The sequence below is a fragment of the Choloepus didactylus genome, chromosome 16 (assembly GCF_015220235.1).
Source record: "Choloepus didactylus isolate mChoDid1 chromosome 16, mChoDid1.pri, whole genome shotgun sequence".
In the NCBI taxonomy this organism is placed as follows: Eukaryota; Metazoa; Chordata; class Mammalia; order Pilosa; family Megalonychidae; genus Choloepus; species Choloepus didactylus.
In genome coordinates this window covers 17,642,946-17,662,848 of record NC_051322.1, presented here as the reverse complement: position 1 = coordinate 17,662,848, position 19,903 = coordinate 17,642,946, and the positions used below count along the sequence as shown (strand labels likewise).

General features: G+C 36.2%; 1 protein-coding gene across 1 annotated transcript in view; it reads left to right on the top strand.

Annotated features, from left to right (window-relative positions):
- Window positions 1-19,903, top strand: part of PHLPP1 (PH domain and leucine rich repeat protein phosphatase 1) — a 268,488-nt gene that overhangs the window by 133,307 nt on the left and 115,278 nt on the right. Inside the window, exons 2-3 of the mRNA XM_037806377.1 lie at window positions 3,897-4,093; window positions 17,862-17,987. Of these exons, the coding sequence (XP_037662305.1) occupies window positions 3,897-4,093; window positions 17,862-17,987 (323 nt within the window). The remainder of the gene's footprint in view (window positions 1-3,896; window positions 4,094-17,861; window positions 17,988-19,903) is intronic.

The following is a 19,903-nucleotide window of genomic DNA, read 5'->3' as shown; positions in this document are numbered from 1 at the left end:
GTATATTCCTAAAGTGCAGGGGTTGTCTTATAACTTTTGTACACATAATGATGTTCTGTAAATCTTTATTTCTTTTATTTTTTGAGACATTAAAATAGCAAAATTCTCAAAAAGTGTATGGGAGATGCAAAAGGAAATCAAGTGGAAACAGCAAACTGTTACATTTTCTTTATTATAACCTCATCTGTAGAACCAGGGAGTCAGTAGGTAGTAATTTAGTTCATTCTGTTTGCTAGACTTGAGGAATCAATGGCAATATAAGGCAGCCTTCTTTTCTTCTATTTTCTGCCTCTCCCTCGTTCCCCCTGCTGTTTTGTTGGATCTCCTGTGAGTTTATGTTGAAAACAAAGACAAAAAAAAAAAGACCCTGTTTTCTGACCAAGGAATTTTAGGATACCTTTTTTTTATTATTTTCTGATGGATTGTTTTTGCACTATAAAACAGACCTCCGTATTTGCCTATATTTTATACGATTAAATTTAATATTATTAATTATGTGCCCATCTCAGAAGCCGTTACTTTTGAATGACAATGATGTTCCTGGGACATGGAACAAAATGTAGACTTTGATCAATGCTCTAATGATCAGAGTAAATTCAGCTAGACAAGAAATTAATTTTGAATCAATGTTTTTCCTTGCTTTGAATGTGATTTGTGGAACTGGAGGAAATACTCTTTTCTATTGAGTGATTTCACCGTCTTTTAGTTTCTTGAGAAGTCAAAGGAACCCACTGAAATCATCTGCCAAATTTGGTGTCTGTACATGTTTTTTCCCCCAGGAGGTCCATAGCATTCATCAGATTTTTCAGGTGGTTTTATATGACAGAAAAAAGTTAAAGTGGCTGAATTAGGGGGAGGACAAAATAGAAACTCTGAATTCATGACTGTAAAGCAAACATTTGTTAGGAAATAAGCTGACTTTCAGATGATTATTTTTTTAAATTTATGGCCACAATACTCAAGAATCTCTGGTGATGGTTGTTGAAATGCAGCTCTCAGGCCTTGGCTACTGATGTTCTAAGTCTGTAGGTCTGTTGGGGGTCCTTACTAGAAATCCAAGTGATCTTAATGAACGTGGTCCTTGGACCCCATTTTGAGAAACCTTGCCTTGAGCAATTTGATGCAGGGAATATTTTCTTTATATCCTCAGTACCCAGCGTAGTCCTGGCATATATGAGGCATTTCAGACTCTTTCCCCTCTTTAAACAATTGCAGTGTGTGAAATAAGAAAGAACTGTCTGTTTGGTGTGGGAGAGAGGTCCCGAGTAAGTGATTTAGGCCCAGAGGTCCTAGCGTGATCCCTTCGCATCACACTATAATTTTCTGTAAGTAGGTTTAACTACCTAGCGGTCACAGTGTTTTTTTTAATAGACTAGATTACCTTATCTATGATGTGCCAAGTGAGTAAATGTGAGAAAGAAAGTATGTGCGTATGTTTTAAAATCACTTTCTGTTATGGTCATGTCTCTATGTCAACTTGAAATGTTTGCTTTTGTTGTCTCTCTTGACTCCTGGATCATGTAAGAAATTTGTCTTTAACCTGTAGGGATTAGAGTGACCCTTTCTAAAGTGAAAGTTAGAACAACCACTGACCCAGCTTTAGACTGGCAGAAATTGGTTGCTTTGGTGTTGTCAGTATTTTTGTTAGCACACAGGACAATTGGGACTCCTCTGAACGAGAATTTTGAGAGTTGGCCAGGAGAGTTAAAATAATTCCTTACTTAATGGAATCAGGAAGTCCGAAACAAAGGAGGGTGCACCTGGGTGATTGTGCAGGTATGTATTGCCTCATTCAGCTCTGTTTTCCCCAGAGCCCAGTTGATTCACAGCTGAGTCCTGAGGGTGTGTCTAGTTGGGAACACCCAGGGAGGGAACAACAAAGACATTCTCTCAGAGCAAGACAAGAGGGATTTGATTCAGACCAGGATGTTTAGGGCTTCCCAAGGACAAACTGATCTTACCATTTGGCTCCAAGACTACTTTTTGAGAATTCTGATTAGAGAATTAAAAAATGCCAATCTCTATTGATCTCTCCATACTCTCCTCTTATATATCCCTTCCTGCCTTAGTCTAGTCTGTCTGGAGATAGGCTCTGGGACTTTCTCCAGAGTGAATGTGGAGTTGGAAAATTGAAGGGCTTTCCCTTATGAACCCCTCTTTTTTTCCTTCAGTCTCAAATTACTCACAGATCTGCATAAATGTGATAAGTTAACAAGTATCCTTGAAGCCACTCTGATGTGACTTAATAAAATGCCTGCTTCTTTGTATTTGCTAGTATATGTGAATTATGTATGTATGTACATATATAATATGTATTTAAGATCAGGTATCTTGTTAGAGAATGTTAGTTTTTTGCAGTCATGGAGATTGGATTTTGGGAAATCCAATTACTTATTGTCCAGTTTTTTAGTCCTTTACTTATCTTACATTTTCCTCTGAGTTTCTTTCTCCTCTCCCAACTCCATGCAGGGGAGGGAGTGTGTTATATAGAAAGAAGCTCTTTAGCTGGGAACCTGGGCATCTTCTCTGGGAGTAAATGAAGTTGTGCAGAATGGTCTCTGGGCTCCCTACCCATTTGTGGGTGCATTAACATTTGGTTGGCGAACATTCCACTGAGTGCTGGCTGTGTGGTTGTTTGCTGGGCACCTGGTTCAAATAGCCAGACCAGATTATACTTCATTCTGGCCCAGCCCCAGCAGAATTATGTAGTGTGCAGTGTTTGTTTTATTCTCATGTACTGGAAGAAAGAGGAAGTGAAATTCAAACCTGCTGATTGATTTTTTTGCTAACAACTCAGCCAAAGGATGTAATTGGGAGGGTTCGGATACTCTTTGGATGTTCTTGAACTCTGTTTTGGTGCTGCTGTTCTTCCACTTCCCTACTATAGTAGGTATTTGATGTCTATCAAAACTGCTTAGTATTTATGCTAATTTTTAATGTTAATAACATAATTTCTCTTGATCCTCTTCTGTTTGGCGTGGCAGCTAAAACTTTTCCAAATATGAGTGACAGAAGATTATTTCTGGCTTGTGCCCTCTCTAAGGCAGTACATCCCTCAATTTATTTCTGTGAATAGGTTTCAGTATTGTTTAATATTTCATATTCAGTGGCTAGAATTGGAGAAACACTTTCCCCTTGTTTCTACAACTCTTTCACTATGTCATGTTAATCACAGTAGTTTTCCCATTTGGATGATGGGACCTGCCTGAGTGTAATTCTGCTGAGTCCATATCTAACTGAGAAGTGGAGACTGTTCAGACCCTTCTCAGATCTCTCTGTCTCCGTGGGTCTCAGTGCATGTCTCTCTGTGTGCTCCCCTCCATACGTTCCACGCATGACAGTGTAACGTCCTTCATGGATTAGCATTGGGCTTTTCTTTGAGGACTTATATGACTATGGAGTAGTATTTTCCTATTACAAAAGTCATTCATTTATTATGTCTCTTTAACAGTAAATAGAAATTTAATATCTGTAGAAGGGAAAATATCAGCAGTTAATTCATTAAAACTGATTTAGTTTCATTAAATGCTAGATGTTGAATGTTACTTTCCTTTGAAATATTTTCTTAGTGCACTTAAATTAACTCAACCCATTCATAAAAATCTTTGTCATCTCTTTTTAAATGTATAATTAGCTTGTGAAGGATATAGAAGAAAGTAAAACTTGGGTTAAAATAACGGACTTAAAATGACCTTTTCTTAGGGTTTTAAGGAAAAGTCTTTCTTCACCTAACAGTACAATGTGCATGTAGAGTACTTGTGGTAGTTTTAATTATAAATTAGATTGTTTCTGTATGATCATTCTCTTTTTTCCAAGTAATTTGTCTAGTTTGCAGATAAGTAGGAAAAAAGCTGATTTCTTTAAGAGTAACATGTATTTACTTGTGCTTGTTTCAGGAAAACCTCATAGCATTGGTAGCTCTGAACGGATTCAACTCTCAGGAATGTATAATGTCCGTAAAGGTAAAATGCAGTTGCCAGTGAACCGATGGACAAGACGCCAAGTCATCCTGTGTGGGACCTGCCTAATAGTGTCATCTGTGAAAGACAGCTTGACTGGAAAGATGCATGTTCTGCCACTAATTGGTGGAAAAGTAAGTTTAAAACTAACGAAATACTGACGTATTCTGATCTGTTAAGCTTGAGGTTATTGGTTTCCAGCATCATTACAGAGCTTATTTTGGGCCATTTCTCTAGTAATGGGTAGATGATTGACTCATTCATGAGGTTGTATTTAGTTCCTATTGTGCTCACACTGGGCATGGTTGGTGGTGGGTGTTCTAGTTTGCTAATGCTGCAGAATGCAAAACACCAGAGATGGATAGGCTTTTATAAAAAGGGGGTTTATTTGTCTATACAGTTACAGTCTTAAGGCCATAAAGTGTCCAAGGTAACACATCAGTAATCAGGTACCTTCACTGGAGGATGGAAAATGGCATCCGGAAAACCTCTGTTAGCTGGGAAGGCACGTGGCTGGCGTCTGCTCCAAAGTTCTGGTTTCAAAATGGCTTTCTCCCAGGACATTCCTCTCTAGCAAGCTTGCTCTTCTTCAAAACATCACTCACAGCTGCACTCCATCCAGTCTCTTTGAGTCAGCATGTTTTATATGGCCCCACTGATCAAGGCCCACCCTGAATGGGTGGGGTCACACCTCCATGGGAGTATCCCACCAAAGTCACCACCCACAGCTGGGTGGGGCACATTCCAAGCAAATCTAACCAGCACCAAAACGTCTGTCCCACAAGACCACAAAGACAATGGCATTTGGGGGACACAATACATTCAAACCGGCACAGTGGGCTTGTGGAAAATAATTGCCATTGGCTCACATGAGATCCTGGTGATCTTCACTTCACTTGTACATTTGTTTTACCTACTGGACTGAAACAGAGCAGTTGTTTTCACTCTTAATGTTGTAGGCTTTATATAATAATTCGTTATTTATTGGATACAAATTTATTTATTTATTTATTTATTTATTTATTGGATATCGTGTGCGCGTGTGTGTATTTATTTATTTATTAGAGAAGTGGTGGGTTTACAGAATCATTATGCATACAATACAGGATTCCCATATACCACCCTAATAGTAACACACCGCATTGGTATGGTACATTTCTTACGGCTGAAGAAAGCATGTTTCTATAATTTTACTATTAACTATAGTTCATGGTTGAAACTTACAGTTCACTGTGTTGTACGCATCCATGGATTCTTTTTTTAAAATTTTTATTCTAGTTTCATATATAGAATCTAAAATTTCCTCTTTGAACCATATTTAAATATATAATTCAGTGCTGTTTATTATGTTCACAATGTTGTGCTACTATCACTACCATCCTACCAAGACTTTTTAATCATCCCATATAGAAACTCTGTACATTTTAAGCCTTAAATCCCTGTAGCCTACCCCTACTCTGTTCCCTAGTAACCTATATTCTAGATTCTGACTCTGTAGTTTGCTTATTCTAATTATTTATATCAATGAGATAGAAAAAATTGACCTTTCTCCCTTTATTTATGTCAGTATCTGCTTCATATATTTTGGGGCTTTGCCATTTGGTATGTGTGTGTGTGTGTGTGTGTGTGTGATATATATAATATAATTGTATGTCTTCTTGCTGAATTGACCCTTTTATCAACATATAATGAGCATCTTTGTCCCTTGCAACTGTTTTTGACTTAAAGTCTGTTTTATCTGATATTAGTATAGCTGTCCTTGTTCTCTTTGGTCTCTGCTTGCATGGTATATTTTTTCCTATCCTTTCACTTTCATCCTGCTTGTGTCTTTGAATTTAAGGTGAATTCTTTGTAGACAGCATAAAATGGATCATGCTTTTTTATCCATTCTGCTGATAACTGCCTTTTGACTACAGAGTTTAATTCATTTACATTTAGTGTCATTACTGTTAATGGAGGACTTTCTTCTGTCATTTTACTGTTTAGTCTTTGTTAGTCTTATACCTTTTTTGTCCCTTAATTCTTCCATTAATTCCTACTTTCATATTTTTTTTTGTACTGTACATTTTGAGTCCCTTTTCCTTTTTGTCTGAATATTGTACATATATTTCCATGTGATTACCATGGGGTTACCATGGGTTTAAAAGATAATTGCCTAAACATAAAACACTAACATTTGATTTGATACCAACTTGACTTCAATAGCATGTACATACACTGTTCCTATACCCTTCAGTCCCCCCACCTTTGTTTTAACTTGTTACAGATTATAACTTTGTACATTTTATGTCCCAAACCATGAATTTATTATTTTTGTACATTTGCATTTTAGCACCTGTAGGAAGTAAGAAGTGGAGTTACATAAAATAAAATACAGAGGAGGGCCAAGATGGCAGTATAGGGAGGTGTGGAATTTAGTTAGTGCCCTAGAGAAACTAGTAAATAGCCAGGAACAACTAGTAAATAGTCTGGAACAACTTTTTGGGGGACATCCGTGACAGGACACACATCATACACCAGTCTCGAATGGGTGAACAGACCAAGACCACAGCATAGAACTGTAAGTAAAGCCCCAAGACTGCAGAGGTGGTGCCCCTTCCCCACTGGAATGGCAGACTGAGTTGGAACACTTCCCTATGGGAAAAAGAAGAGGTCTCTGCTGGGAGCAAGGGAAGGTAGCTCAACCAAGCTCCAACTGAGATTTTAATTAACAAATTTGGACTACTGAATATAAGCTATGAGCACAGATAAACCCGGAGCAAGTAGGAAAGGAACCCTGAGGTCTCTCCCAGCAGAGACAAGGCAGGGCTGACTGAAAAAATACATACATACATATATACGTATATACATACATACATAGGCTTTTGGAGATGGCTGAGCTCAGAATACTGGAAAAGGGCTGTGTCCCAAGAAAAGGGGCCTACAGAACTGGGTACTAACTCTGGCTCTGGACTGGAGAAACTAGCAGGCTGGGGACTGGCTCTGTAAAGGGAATTTCTTTCTCTTTTCTGTTTTTCTCTCACTTTAAGTAGCTCATTAGAGAATGCCTCAGGCATTTTTAATTATTAGCATTGACCCAGGGAAGGGTGGAGTTAAGATAATCAGAGAGACAAAAGGAGAAGTCAAATGAAGGAGATAATTTTCTAAAGGGTATGTCTTCCCCAAGAAAATGGGGACAGGGCCCAGCTCAAGTAGCTGCCCTCCCTCAGAGAATTCAGACCCCAGGGCATGGGGTGGGGTAAACAGAAACCAGTTAAGCTTGGCTTCTGATGCCATTGGTCCACAGCAGAGACAGGGTCTGCTGAGAACTAAAGGCACTGTACCACTTAACACCATTGGGGAACTGTGGGCTCACAAACGCCACCTGCTGGTCAGATAGGAAAAATACAGCCTCTAGAGGCCTCACAGGAAATTCCTTAGGGAATCTTGATACTGTTTACACCATCCTCCTGAGACCTGGGCCCCTCTGGTCTGGGAAAATCTGATTGGGGTAATCAAGGAAGCCAGATGCCTAGACAGCAAAATATTACAAGTCACACTAGAAGAAATGAAGATGTGGCTCAGACAAAGGAATAAACTTGCATTTCAAATGAAATACAGGAGTTGAAATAGCTAATTAAAGATATTCAAACAAATATGCCAAATCAAATCAACAAGATGAAGGAAAATGTGGCAAAACAGATGAAGGATATAAAGAAGACACTAGGTGACCATAAAGAAGAATTTGTAAGCTTTACAAAAAAATGGCAGAACTTGTGGGAATGAAGGGCACAATAGAAGAGATGAGAGACACAATGGGGACATACAGCAGCAGATTTGAAGAGGCAGCAGGAAAGATTCATGAATTAGAGTAACTAAACATCTGAAATTCTACACAGAAAATAACAAGTAAGGAAGAGAATGGAAAAATATGAGCAGCATCTCAGGGAATTGAATGGCAACATGAAGCACTTGAATAGACGTGTCATGGGTGTCCCAGAATGAGAAGAGAAGGGAAAGGAGGCACAAACAATAATGGAGGAAATTATTACCGAAAATTTCCCATCTCTTGTGAAAGACATAAAATATAAGATCCAAGAAGAGCAGCGTACCCCAAACAGAATAGATCCTAATATACCTACTCCAAGACACTTAATAATCAGATTATCAAATGTCAGAGACAAAGAGAATTCTGAAAGCAGCAGGAAAAAAGAGATCCGTCACATACAAAGGAAGCTCAATAAGACTATGTGTGGATTTCTCAATAGAAACTATGGAGGCAAGAAGGCAGTAGTGTGTTGTATTTAGGATACTGAAAGAGAAAAACCACCAACCAAGAACTCTATATCAGGCAAAACTGTCCTTCAAAAACAAGGGAGAGCTTAAAATATTTTCAGACAAACAGACACAGAGAGAATTTGTGAACAAGATACCTGCTCTACAAGAAATACTAAAGGGAACACTACAGGCAGATAGGAAAAGATAAGAGAGAGAGGTTTGAAAGGCTAGGGGCATGTATGACACCAGAAGGAAAGACAGAAGATAAAGACTGGGACTGTGTAACTTAGTGAAACCTAGAGTGGTCAGTGTGGTGAGTAAATGTACTAATATAGGAATGTTTTTACATGAGGGAGAACAAATGAATATCAATGTTGCAAGGGGTAGACAATTGGATGTTATAGAGGAAAAATACAATTGATGCAAACTAGAGTCTATAGTTAACAGTAACATTGTAATGTGCTTCCATTAATTGTAACAAAGGCAATTTACCAAAGCTAAATGTCTGTCAGAGGGGGATATAAGGGAGTGGTATGAGATTATTGTTGTTGTTGTTGTTGTCTGACCTTTTTGTTTTATTTTATTTTACTTTTTCCTTCTATCTTTTATTTTTTTATCCCTCATTTTTTTCCTTCCTCGTCCTCTTTCTCTGCATTAGAAATGGAAATGTCCTCATAGAGATTGTGGTGGTAAATGCATGATTGATTATACCAGGAATATGATTGTTTACTTGGGGTGGATTGTATGGTATGTGAATAACACTGTGTAAAAAATAAGCAGAGAAATATAAGTGTTCAAGAAAATGTGGAGAGAGGGATGTACCTGTTCACTGTTGGTGCAGAAGTAAAAAGGTGCAGCCCAGCTGGAGGGGCAGTGTGGTGGTTCCATAGGAAGCTAAGTATGGGGTTGCCATATGGTCCTGCAATCCTGTTATTGGGAACTGAGAGCAGGGATACAAGTGGACATTTGCACACTGGTATTTATGGGAGCACTATTCACAGTTTGCAATGGATGGAGGTGTCCTAAGGGTACACAGAATGATTAACTATGGTGTATACATACAGTGCAATATTGAGCAGTGACAAGAAGGAATGAAGTTGTGAGGCATGCAACTAGGTGAATGGACGTTGAGGACAGTATGTTGAGTGAAATACACCAGAAACTAAAAGACAAACATTATCACGTCTCACTAATATGGACTAACAATAATGTGCAAACTCTAAGAATTGAATCTGTGAGCACAGGTTATCAGGGGAGGGCTTATTGTAAAGGTTCCCAGATTGTAAGCTCTTACAGCAGTGACGTCTTTTCATGAGTTATAATAGTAATTTCTAAATTCTGAGATGCTGAGCTGTTTGTGTGTGACCTGGTCAGTCCCTGGAGTTTCAGGTGTCTGTGTGGTGCCTAGGACTCAGAGTTTGGCTTCTGTGAGTGTTGGCATTGCCCCATGCAGCAACTGTTAAAGGGGCTGGAAAGGAGATCAGATCTCGATTGGAGAAATGAATGAAATGGACTTGGTTGAGACTGGGGTGGATCAGACTAAATGGTAGAGGATGATATTGATTGTGTTTTTAAAACTGGCTTCTGTGTGGGGACCAAAGGAAGAGATGTTTATTTTGTTCAAAATCTGTATCTTCTGTAGCACAATATATAATTTAACTTGTATGGTCAGTTTACTCAAATACACTAATTACATGGAACCTTGAATAGGGAGTGAGATCTGGTTGGTTTGTACTTGTTAGTGTGAAGCCCTGATACATCCCAGAGTAATTTGGGCAGAGAATAAAAAAATACGTGCAAAGCCCCGTTGAGGGACTGGGGGAAAACGTGGAAATGTTAAATTCCGCTACCTGGGGAATTTCCAATATTCTCACAAGCATTGGGAACTAACATTGTAGTCAGCCAAGCCCTCAGTCTTGTGGCTTGCCCTTAAGAAGCTTGTTACTACAAAGAAGAGGCTAAGCCTACTTATAATTGTGCCTAAGAGTCTCCCCAAGAGAACCGCTTTTGTTCTCAGATGTGACCCCTCTCTCTCTTTAAGCCAACTTAGCAGGTAAACTCACTGCCCTCCCCGCTATGTGGGGCATGACTTCCAGCGGTGTATGTCTCCCTGGTAATGTGGGATGTGACTCCCGGGGATGAGCATGGACCCAGCACCATAGGATTGAGAAAATCTTCTTGACCTAAAGAGGGAAGAGAAATGAAACAAAATTAATTTTCAGTGACTGGGAGGTTGAAAGGTCATTCTGGAGGTTATTGTCATGCATTACATACATATCCCTTTTTAGTTTTTAATTTATTAGGATAGCTAGAAGGAAATATCTGAAAACTGTTTAAGTGCAATCCAGTATGTTTGCTTCTTGAAGACAGTTGTTTAACTATATAGCATATATGGTGTGACTGTCTGACTGTGAAAACCTTATGGCTCACACTCCTTTATCCAGTGTATGAACAGATGAATAGAAAAATAGGGACAAAAAGTAATGAATAATAGGGGGGTAGGGGTATGGGATTTTGGGGGGTTTCTTTTTTACTTATGTTTTTATTCTTATTTTTTCTTTCATTTTTTGGAGTAATGAAAATGTTCAAAAATTGATTGTGGTGATGAATGCACAACCATATGATGATGCTGTGAACAGTTATATACTTTGGACGGTTGTATGGTATGTGAGTATATTTCAATAAAATTGCATTTGAAAAAATACAACACAACTGTACTGGCATTTATAGTTACCCAAATGGTTACCTTTATTGGAGGTCTTTTTTTCTTTATGCTGCTTTGAACAGTGTCTAGTGTCCTTTCCTTTCAGTCTGAGGAACTGCCTTTAGCATTGCTTGTTGGGCAGGTCTGGTGGTGGTGAACTCACTCAGCTTTTTTTTTTTTTCATCTGGGAATGTCTCAGTCTCTTATCATTTTTGAAAGACAGTCTTTCAGGTTATAAGATTTTGATTGACAATTGTTTTCTTTCAGCACTTTAAGTATTTCAACCTGTGGCCTTCTTGTCTCTACTGTCTGATTAGAAATTGTCACTTAAACTAACTGTAAGTCCCTTGTACATAACAGGTTGCTTTTCTCTTGCAACTTTCAGAACTCCCTCGTTGTTTTAATTTGATAGTTTAATCAATACGTGACAGGGCTATTTTTCTTCAGGCTTTCCCTGTTTGTTGTTCCCTGGGCTTCTTGGATGTGCATTCATGTCTTTTACTAAGCTTGGGACATTTTCTGTCATTATTTCTTTGAATATTCTTTCTGCCCCTTTCTATCTATCTTCTCCTTCTGGGACTCCTAATGTGTATATTGGTTGCTGGATGGTGTCCCAGAAGTCTCTTAGACTATTTTTGCTTCTTATGATACTTTTTTCTTTCCATTGAATGTGTATTTTTTATACCATCGTATAATGATCCCTCCACCCATCACCTTTGGATCATTTCACCATGCTTGTTCAATGTTAAGACACTTTTCCGCACTGAAGAGTTTGATCCTACCTTGCCTTGCCTCTCTTTTTATTTGTGTTTAGCATTTTTAGTTTTAGCATTGTGGCTGGTTGTAATTTTGAACCTGAAATGTTAGTCATTTCTGAGAAAACGTGATAAAACCAACAGATATTTCTGACTTTACTGGCTGCTTTTCTCTGGGCATGTTAACTGTTGCGTTCCTATCATTTATAATTATAGAATGAATCAGATTTCTTGGGAAAGTGTTATATTCTTTTCTTTGACAACAGATTTATTTATAAACTCCAATTGCTTGGGGTCAACTTATCATAATTATATGTTACTCTTTCCTGATTTTTAAATGATATTAATCTGTTAATAAACAGGAAAGTAGATTTAGATGAAAATATGGATTGTTGGAATTTAGGGGCATATTTTGCAAGTATTTTTTTTTTTTTTTAATCATTTTTTCCCCTTAACGGTCATGGGAAAGGAGGCAGGAGGTGGAGAAAGCAAAGAGAGGAGAAATAAGAAGCCAACTCTTGCTCACGTGAACCTTTTTTTAAATTGACAAATGTCTGATATGTTGGTTCCAAGGGTTAGAAATGAGGTAGGTATGACTGGATGTGTGCAGTTGTAAATGATTCTTTTACTCACTTCCTATATAGTAAGATCATTTTTTATTCACAAGTTTAGACAAGTCTTTCCTTATGAGTAAGTAGTGCATGTTAGATTTTTTTTCCTCTGCTATTATATATTCTAGTACTAATGAGACTAACATTTGATCATTTTCGGAAATACGTTTTGGCCAGGTGCAAACCTGTTTTAGTCATTCCTTTTGAAACCAATATTCCTTCACTTTTGCCTGAGCATTGAAGAATGACTAATACATATTATGTAAGATCTTGTCCTTGGATGGATTTCTGAGAAAATTAGTCATTATCACATCTATAGGTCATCATTAAAATGCCTGTTTAGTGACTGATGCACTGTTAGGTCCACAACCAATCTCTTTCTTCTCAGTAAAGTATTTGCATAGGCAAAGTTACTTTAAGTATTTGTTAAATATCCTCTGTGGGAAAAGCATGGTGCTTAGCTGCCCTGAAATACCTAGGTGAGTAAGTCACCCTGCCTGCCTTTGAAGAGCTTATTAATTTGGTATCAAGAGATGAAGGATGGATGCAACAATTTTTACATAAGAGAGATGCCAAAAAAGTATTGTGGGAGATTAGTGGGAGGAGGCATTACATTTAGTGGGGAAATCAGGTACGTTTATAAGAAAGGTTAGCAATTATGGTAGAACTTGAGGGGTGAACAGTCTTTTGACATTGAAGGAGATGGTCAGAAAGATTATTACGTGCAGAGACACAGAGGCAGAAAAGCACACGGAAAGTACAGATAAGATCAGAGGATCCCATTGTAATTAGTATTTTCATTGAGAGCTAGAGACTTGTCCTCTTTTCCAGGCCTTGTGTGCCCAAACCTGCTACTGGATGGACTTCCACCGTGGAGTGAACTGAAAGTTAATAACTTCCTCTTTTCTTAGGCAAAACCTCGTAAACCCTGTTTTGGGCTATGCCTTTGGAAATAATTGAAAACCTGAGTCTTTTTAAAACCTGTTGTTTGATTAGTCAAAAAGAAACTTTACTCTTTGCAATCTGAGTTTTCTTTAATGTTTGTGTCAATTCCGGTTTTTCGTTCTGTTCTTTCAAAGGATAAACGGAGTAAATGGAAGGCTTATTTTTTCATTTTAATTTATATAAAGAAGAACTACAAATAGAATGTGAGACAGATTGGTCATAATCTAGCTGTAAATGCTATGGTAATCAAATTTGACATACCGCTTTGTCATGGTCATTTGTTTACATTTTTAAATTGAGAATTCCAAGAATGAATTTAAATAAAGTTCTCTTAAAATTTAATTTTTGAGATAATTATAATTATTTATTATTTCATTGAATAAGTTTGTATGCCTTGTGCAATTAATGTGTTATATTCAATATGTCCTTTAGAATGTAGCTTAGATTTTTATTTAACTTACTTCAATTAATAGTTTAACATCTCTTAAATTGTGAAGCATAATAAATTGAATAACTGTTAACCTGCTACTCAATTTCTTAACTGTACCATGAGAAATACTAGTGTTTCTACTTGTGTTATCTTTACATCTTTCCCATTGCCTCCTCCAACCCCAGAGGTGTACATTCTCCTTGAATTTTCTTCCTTTTTTGAAGAAACTTTTATCTCATAACTATGTTTTGCTTGGTTTTGATCTGTATAAAATTTTTATGTGGTCTTCTTTGATTATGTTTCATGATAAGATTTCATGTTGCTATATGTTGTTTTCATTTCTCTTTAATATTCCACTCTGTAAACATTCTCTAATTTCTTAAATCATTTTCCTGTTGATGGACGTTTGAGTTGTTTCCAGTGTTTTGTTATTATGAACACTGTTTGCTGTACATATTCTTATGTTTGTATACCTCTTTATATGCGAATAGTTTTTCTAGGGCTGTAGTTGTCAACTAGAGTTACTGCCCCTGGGGGACATATGGTAATATGTGGGAGTGTTTCAGTTGTCAGATGATTGAACTGTAGATGAGTCAACTAAGCTGTGGTAACAAAACGCCCCAAATCTCAGTGATTTACCACAACATTAATTTCTCACGCTATATTTCCATGGCAGGTCAGTGGGGGTGGGATTTCCTTTTCACGTAACTGTACAGGGACCTAGCCTGATGGAGGCTCTGCTCTCTTGTAATGGTAACATTTGGAACATTTTGCCTTCTTTTGTTGCTTTGGCAGCAGCAGAAGTAACTGGAGGGTTAATCACTGGCTTTTGCAGGCAGAAATACACATCACTTTTGCTCGCAGCTCGTTGGCCAGAACCAGTCATGTGATTCCACCTAAATTTGCAAGGGGTCTGGAAAATGTGGAGACAGAGATAGAGTATTTGTTGACTACCAGTGTCTCTGCTGCAAGGTCACATTATTGGCATTTAGAAGACAGGGTCTCAGGCAGTAAAACATCGGGCAGAGTATTAGACAGTCCTGCACAAGGCACAGGGAAGAACTTGTTTAATCCAAAATACCTATAGTGACCTCCTTGTACAATGACCGTCCTGCTCTAGGACCTGTACTTAGGAGCCCAATTACTGGGCATATAGGGCATATGCATGTTTAATTTTACAAGATGATTTCAAATTGTTTCCAAGGTTATTGTACTACTGTACACTCACATCAGCAGTGTACAAGACGTTCCTGTTCCTCTGCATCCTCACCAACACTTTATTAATGTATGTGACATACAGTAAATTACACCTATTTAAAAAGTACAATTTGATAGCTATACATACCCATTTAAACATCACCACAATCAAGACAGTAAACATATCCATCACCCCAAAAGTTTCTTTATGCCTCTTTATGCTCCTTCCTTCTGACTCCTTCCTGCTCAACACCCCACCTCATCCTCAAGAAATTAGGGACCTGCTTTCTGTCAGTTGAGATTAGTTTAAACGGCATTTAAAAAAAAAAAAAAAATTGTTCTCTCTTTCATGTACAGAAATGCAGTTTCTTTTTGAGTACTGATTTTAAGTTTAGCTGGCTAAACTTCCTTATTTATTCTAATATATAGATTCTTTTGAGTTTACTATGTAGCTAATCATGTGATATTCAAATAACAATTTTATTTCTTCCTTAATATATTTCTTTGTCTTATTGTAATGGCCAGGACTCTCCAGTACGGTGTTAAATGGAAACAGTAGATCCTTCTCTATTGTGGATGATCTTAGAGTGATATTTGATCATTAACATTGAAATTTGCTTCAAGTGTTTGATAGATACCCTTGGTCAGTTTACTTTGTGTTCTTAGTTTGCTAAGAGTTTTTATCATGAATAAGTGATTAATGTTATCAAATGCTTTTTATGCAACTGTGGGGATGATCATATGGTTTTCTTCTTTAATTGTTTAATGTGATTAATGATTTTATGGCTCTAATAATGTTAAACCATCTTTTCTTTCAAATATTGAGAGGTTATCAAATGAGAGGGAGTAGAATTATCCTATCTTATACTGGATCAATAAATGAGAGTTACAGGGATAAAGACTTTGCTCAACTTACAAGGAAGAACCATCTTAACAGACATTAGAGATGTCTGAAATGTTACAGACATTTTATTTGGGGGAAGGAAGTTTGGGAATCCACAAGGTCCTTTTCAAATCTTACATTCCAAGTTTCTAAGTCCTGAACTAAGATAGTTGATAATGACCAGAATTTAAGGTTAAACTAAACAACCCTTTCAAAGAAAATGATAATGACTAGAATTTAAGGTTAAACTAAACAACCCTTTCAAAGAAAATGCAAATAATTTTTAAGGCGTTATTTCAGAGTACTACAACAACTAAATCAGTGACACATACTTCAACCCCCTTGGCAACTTCCTTACAAAGGCTTATCCCAGTCTTCCAATAGCATGTTGAAACTTTAAAATGTAGTTGTAAGTTCCTTGTTTGAAATCTGGAAAGCATTTTATCAAAGCTAATATAAGACAAAATCTGTAAATATTTTAAAGTATTGATAGAGTACAGACCTCAACTTTGCTTTCATAAGGTAAATCATCTTATAATCGAAAATATTTTAGTTTTTCTATATTAACTGGATTCTGATACATCATTTTTTTTAAGATATATGTTCATGACTGAGATTGGCCTGTAATTTTACTTTCTCTTAACTGTTCTCATCTGATTTTGGTAGTACTGCTCTCATAGCATGGATTGGGGTGTTTTCTTTGGTATTCTGTTACAACTCTGCTTGAGTTTGTAATGACCTATTCCTTGAAATTTTGGTAAAACTCACCTGTAGAACCATGTGTGTCAGATATTTCCTTGAGAATTTTTAAAAATTCTCGTTCAATTTCTTAAGTGGTTATAAGATTATTAAAGGCTTATTTACTCAAGTAAAATGTATTTTTTCTAAGTATTTTCCATAAAATTGTTTACACCATTCTCTTTGTCATTTCTGCTAAATCTGTAGCCATGTCTTTTCATTAATATTATTTATATATATATATATATATATATATATATATATATATATATATCTTCGCTTTTTTTCGATAGAACTTGCTAAAGGATTTATTAATTATTAGTCTTTTCCAAGAAGCAGTATTTTGCATTGAACATCTTCTTATTGTGCATTTGTTTTCCACATTCCTAATTTCTGCTCTTATTTTTACTATCACCTTCATTCTGCTTAGGTTTCTTCTATTTTTGGTTTTGTTCCCCCCTTCTCAAGTTCTTGAGATGCATGCCTACCAAATTTAGTTTCTACCTTTTTTTCTGATACAGGTATTTGAGAACATAAATTTCCCTCTACTCACTTTTATTGCATTCCATAAATTTAGATATGTAGTATTTTTATGGTTGTTTAGTTCTAGGAATTTTAAAATTCAATTATGATTTCTTTTTTCATCCATGAATTGTTCAGATATGTATTATTAATTTTCTAAACATACAGGGATTTGAAGTTAATCTTTTTTTATTATTGGTTTATAACTTAATTGCATAGTGGTCTGAGAACATAGTCTGTGATACTGATCTTTTTGACATTTTGACACTTTCTTTGAGGCTGGTTTGTTGTCATTTTTATAAAAGACACAGAATTTTGAGTAATATTCATGTTTGTTTGAATTTTTCCCCATTGTGGAGAATTTACTGCAAGTGGAAATTTCAGCTTGACTATTATTGCATTATGAGGATTAGAGCGTTCACATGGTAGGGTTTTATTTCAGGCTATGTAAAAAATTCCAAAATTTTTTTTTTTAATTAACATGCTTGAAGACCTTTTGAAAAAGATTGTATTTCGTAGTAATACAAAAGTCCCTCTTAAGTAAAAATCCTCCTGAGAAGTAGGAACTCCAGCACACTATTGTGAGGGTAGAAGGGTCAGAGAAGGGAGTCTGTTCCAATTATAAACAGGAAAAAAGAGAATTTCATATGGTCGGGAAATCTAATGAAAAGACAAACTCCCACTTTTGGTTTCCTTGTAATTCACATTGGCTGGTCGGACCTAGGAGTTTGTTTACAGTAATAAAGAGAAACATATATAGGGAATGATGTAAATCTGTGTAGTTCACTGCTCCAAATTAGATTTAATGAAATATGCAAATTGTCTGCTTTCTTACTTGTTGTCTCTCTTTGTTTTTATAGGTAGAAGAAGTGAAAAAGCACCAGCACTGTTTAGCATTTAGCTCCTCTGGGCCCCAAAGCCAGACTTACTACATTTGTTTTGATACTTTCACAGAGTATTTACGGTGGCTTCGACAAGTATCCAAGGTGAGCAAGCCCTTACTCGAGAATTCTGGTCTAGCTTCTGGCTGGCTCAACATTGCTTTCTGCTTTACCCAGTTCCAAATGCGGTTATGTATTTTTATTTTGTTTTGTTTTTTTTTTCTCAGATACTGCCAGTGATGAGCAATTTTTAGTATTTTAAAAGCTAATTTTGGCTGAAACATACCTTTTATTTTTCTTTCTTTTTTTTTTTTTTTAATTGTGTGTTATTTTTCAAGTACATAATTAAAAAAAAAAAAATTCAATGGGTAGACTAGCATTACTATCCTAAAGTTATAGATAAGAAAAATTGAGATTGAGAATATCTAAGGGACTGGCCCAGGATCGGACAAGTATAAAATAAAAAAAAAAAAATAGCCAGAGAATCGTTATGTTTTCTCCTTTCCTCTAATTGTTTTTCCTTGTAAACAGTTTAATCTTGTTCCATTTCCTTTCATCTTTAATCTGGTTTAACTTCTGTTTTCTTCTTAATTATTTTGAGCATTTTATAATCACCTGAATAAATATGATCACCATGAAATATTTTATCTGTGTTTTTGTGTGTATTTTGTGTCTTCAATGGAAATCAGAATAAGATGAAAAATAAAAATGATTAACTGCTGATATTTTGAATATTATGTGAGGATTTTTTAAAAATCTCATTTATGAAACATGTTTAAAATGTGAGATTTTTGTTTTTAAATCTCATTTATATAATTTTGTTTAAAATGGGGATGGGTTGCAATGTTTAGTACCTTGGTTTTGGGTGTGTTTATGAAATGATGAAACCTCTCTAGTGGTACAAAATCATTATAAAGGAATTTGCTTTCATATTTTAAAATTTATAATCCAATTTTTTAATCCAAGTGCAGTGTGATTCAGACTGCTGTATGATGTAATTATTTGTCAAGTGAATGAATAATGAAATAATTTTGTGAAACAGTTAATAGAAAATTAGAGAATAATGTCTTGAAAACCTTTCTGAAATACTAGCCACATTTGAATTACTGTGTTTCTCCAATAATGCAGTATCACTTAGGAACTTTAGTTTCTCCTTCTACAGAAGAAGCAATGGTCAGAGTTTGATAGGACTTAGAATATTCTCTCAGTCTAATAGGTAAATGGAGATTCTTAATGCATAAGGCAGCACCCCTAGCAGAAAAATTGGGAAAGATGACACTAATGTGATAGTAGAGTGAATAAGTACATCTTTCTAGTTGCTTTGAAATTACTCTTTTAGTTTCAAACGTGAAACAAGTATTAAATAATGTTTAATGTCGTGCCTTTATGTTGAAGTGGTTGTATGGCTCAAAGCTGGAAGCCAATGTTATTCAGAATAAAATGCCAAACTGTGGTCAAAGTGCAGGAAATTTCCATATGGAGGTGTTAATTTGTTAAAATAAACTTTTTTGGGGGGAAAATAATTATATTTTAACAGAGAAGTTGCAAAGATAGTACAGAGTTCATCACCTAATTTCCCAAACATCTGTTATCACCATGATACATTTGTCAAAACTAAGAAACCAACATTGGTATATTGATCTTAACTAACCTCCAGACTTTATTGGGATGGCACTAGTTTTTCCATTAACATCCTCTTTCTGTTCCAGTCCAGGATCTCACCTTACATTCATTTGTCATTGTCATGTCTTCTTTGTCACCTCTGGCCTATGGCAGTTTCTGTCTTTCTGTGTTTTTCATCACTTTGAAAGTTTTGAGGAATACTGGTTGAGTATTTTGTAGAATGTTCTATATGGGGATATTTTGATCTTTTAGTCTAAATGCAGTGTAATAGAAGCTGCTTTAAATTATTTTTGAAACAAAGCCAAGTTATAAATTCTTAAACACAGATAAAGAGGTAAATAAGAGTACATGTAAATTACCAAGCTTACCATGGCAGATTGTTTTGATTGAAACAATAA